This window comes from Penaeus vannamei, chromosome 26 (genome assembly GCF_042767895.1).
Source record: "Penaeus vannamei isolate JL-2024 chromosome 26, ASM4276789v1, whole genome shotgun sequence".
Taxonomy (NCBI): Eukaryota; Metazoa; Arthropoda; class Malacostraca; order Decapoda; family Penaeidae; genus Penaeus; species Penaeus vannamei.
Window position 1 is genome coordinate 28,918,410 of NC_091574.1, and position 2,500 is coordinate 28,920,909.

Consider the following 2,500-nt stretch of genomic DNA (forward strand, 5'->3'; position numbering starts at 1 on the left):
TTCCTCTCTCTCTCTCTCTCTGTCGCACACAAACACACATTCGTATACAGATACGAATGCGTGTTGACCGCCCTCCTGCGCCACCATAAGCCATCCTCAGTCGAGACCGAATGCATCGACTCACCTGCTCCTCGATCTTGGTCCTATCGATCTGCTTGAAGGCTTCCATGCGGTTGCAAGCACGGAAGTCGGAGCGGTCGGGGAGGCCTCGCTCGCTGTAGTACATCCTGAGTACTTGGGACAGCTTCAGCGTGCTCGAGGTGGACGACTGCAGCACCTTCTGGATCAGGAGAGCTGGAAGGGGGAAGCGGGGGACGTGGAGGCGGATCAAGAGCAAGGGTTGTGGGGTGGCAAGAGCATGCAACCGTGAAATCCTAGTTTAGCCTTATATGATGGGTGGTTGCAAAGAGGAGGTTGCAATGGATAGAGCATGTTGGAGGCGGCGTATTCGAGTGGCTGACCCTGTCAAGGATTACGGCAATGAAGAAGAAGGAGAAGAAGCAGAGGAAGAAAAGTCAAGGTGGCGTCTGATTCCATTTCCTCTGAGAAGAAGGAGAAAAAGAAGAAGAAGAAGAAAAGTCAGGATGGACAGAACAGAAATTATAGAAGGTAACTGGTCACTGAGATTAAGATAAGAATAAAGGGAATTCTTAGAGGATATTAATAATCATGTGACCGTGTTTATGCAAACTTTTCCTTAAAAAAAAAAAAAAAAAAAAAACAATAAAAAATATGACAATGGTTTCTAACAACTGACCAAAACGAATCGCCTTTGCTCTTTTCTCCCTAAATAAAAACCAACCCAACTCGAATCACCCTTCCCCCCCCAACACAATCAACACACCCCAAGTAACCACCATCTCGTCCCACCAGATCCCTCCCCACCCCTCACCCCTCACCCCCCCCCCTACCCCCCCAAAAAAAAAAAAAAAATGAACACCAAAAAACTTTATACCATCGATGCCAGCAAAGACTTCGGATCTGCTGAGATACGAAATGATGCCGTCGTTGTTGGTCTCCAGCGTGAAGAGTTTCGGAGACGCTGTCGAGTTTCCGAACTGTCCCTGAGGTCCGAGGTAGCGCGTGTTGCTCGTGGTGGTTGTGGTCACTGCCACCAGCGCCGATTGGCCGATGTCACCTGGAGGAGAAGAAGGGAGGGGTTGGCAGAGTGAGTGAGGGAGGGGTTGGCAGAGCGAGTGAGGGAGGGGTTGGCAAAGTGAGTGAGGGAGGGGTTGGCAGAGTGAGTGAGGGAGGGGTTGGCAGAGCGAGTGAGGGAGGGGTTGGCAGAGTGAGTGAGGGAGGGGTTGGCAGAGTGAGTGAGGGAGGGGTTGGCAGAGTGAGTGAGGGAGGGGTTGGCAGAGTGAGTGAGGGAGGGGTTGGCAGAGCGAGTGAGGGAGGGGTTGGCAGAGTGAGTGAGGGAGGGGTTGGCAGAGCGAGTGAGGGAGGGGTTGGCAGAGCGAGTGAGGGAGGGGTTGGCAGAGTGAGTGAGGGAGGGGTTGGCAGAGTGAGTGAGGGAGGGGTTGGCAGAGTGAGTGAGGGAGGAGTTGGCAGAGCGAGTGAGGGAGGGGTTGGCAGAGTGAGTGAGGGAGGGGTTGGCAGAGTGAGTGAGGGAGGGGTTGGCAGAGCGAGTGAGGGAGGGAGGGGTGTGGGTGCGTGGGTTGGCAGAGTGAGGGAGGGGGGATGGGGGATGGAAGGGAGGGGTTGGAGGGATGAGGAGGAAGGGAGTGGGGGTTGGCAGAGGAGGGATGGAGGGGATGGGGAGGAGTGAGGAGGGGATGGGAGGAAGGGAGGGGGGATGGGAGGGAGGGAGGGGGAGTGGGAGGGAGGGAGTGGGTGTGGTGGTTGGGAGGAGGGATGGGGATGGGAGGAAGGGAGGGGGATGGGAGGAAGGGAGGGGGATGGGAGGGAGGGTAGGAGGGATGGGAGGAAGGGTAGGAGGAAAGGAGTGAGGGAGTGAGGAAGGAATGAAGGGAGTGAGGAAGGAATGGAGGAAGTGAGGAAGGGAGGGAGGAAGTGAGGAAAGAATGGAGGGAGTGAGGAAGGAAGGGAGGGAGTGAGAAAGCGAGGGAGGGAGTGAGGAAGGGAGGGAGCGAGTGAGGAAGGACTGGAGGGAGTGAGGAAGGAAGGGAGGGAGTGAGAAAGGGAGGGAAGGAGTGAGGAAGGGAGGGAGCGAGTGAGGAAGGAATGGAGGGAGTGAGGAAGGAAGGGAGGGAGTGAGAAAGGGAGGGAAGGAGTGAGGAAGGGAGTGAGGGAGTGAGGAAGGAAGGGAGGGAGTGAGGAAGGAAGGGATGGAGTGAGGAAGGAAGGGAGGGAGGGAGGGAGTGAGGACGGGCTCAAAACGTTTTAGAAAGTGCCATCTCTTAATGATAAAAAACGCCGATTATTCAGTCATATGTAAAAAGAGGTAAAAAAGGACACCTTAGATGATCCCATAAAAAGCACCATTAATCCGTGTCACAATTAGATAATTATTAATAATGATAACTGAATATAAACAACA

General features: G+C 54.3%; 1 protein-coding gene across 9 annotated transcripts in view; it reads right to left on the reverse strand.

The window, feature by feature from the left end:
- Positions 1–2,500, reverse strand: part of LOC113828907 (uncharacterized) — a 41,630-nt gene that overhangs the window by 14,854 nt on the left and 24,276 nt on the right. For all 9 annotated transcript variants that reach the window (XM_070140298.1, XM_070140294.1, XM_070140299.1 and 6 more), the window contains exons 8-9: positions 956–1,138; positions 125–294 (exon numbers count right to left, since the gene is read on the reverse strand). In XM_070140298.1, the coding sequence (XP_069996399.1) occupies positions 125–294; positions 956–1,138 (353 nt within the window). The remainder of the gene's footprint in view (positions 1–124; positions 295–955; positions 1,139–2,500) is intronic.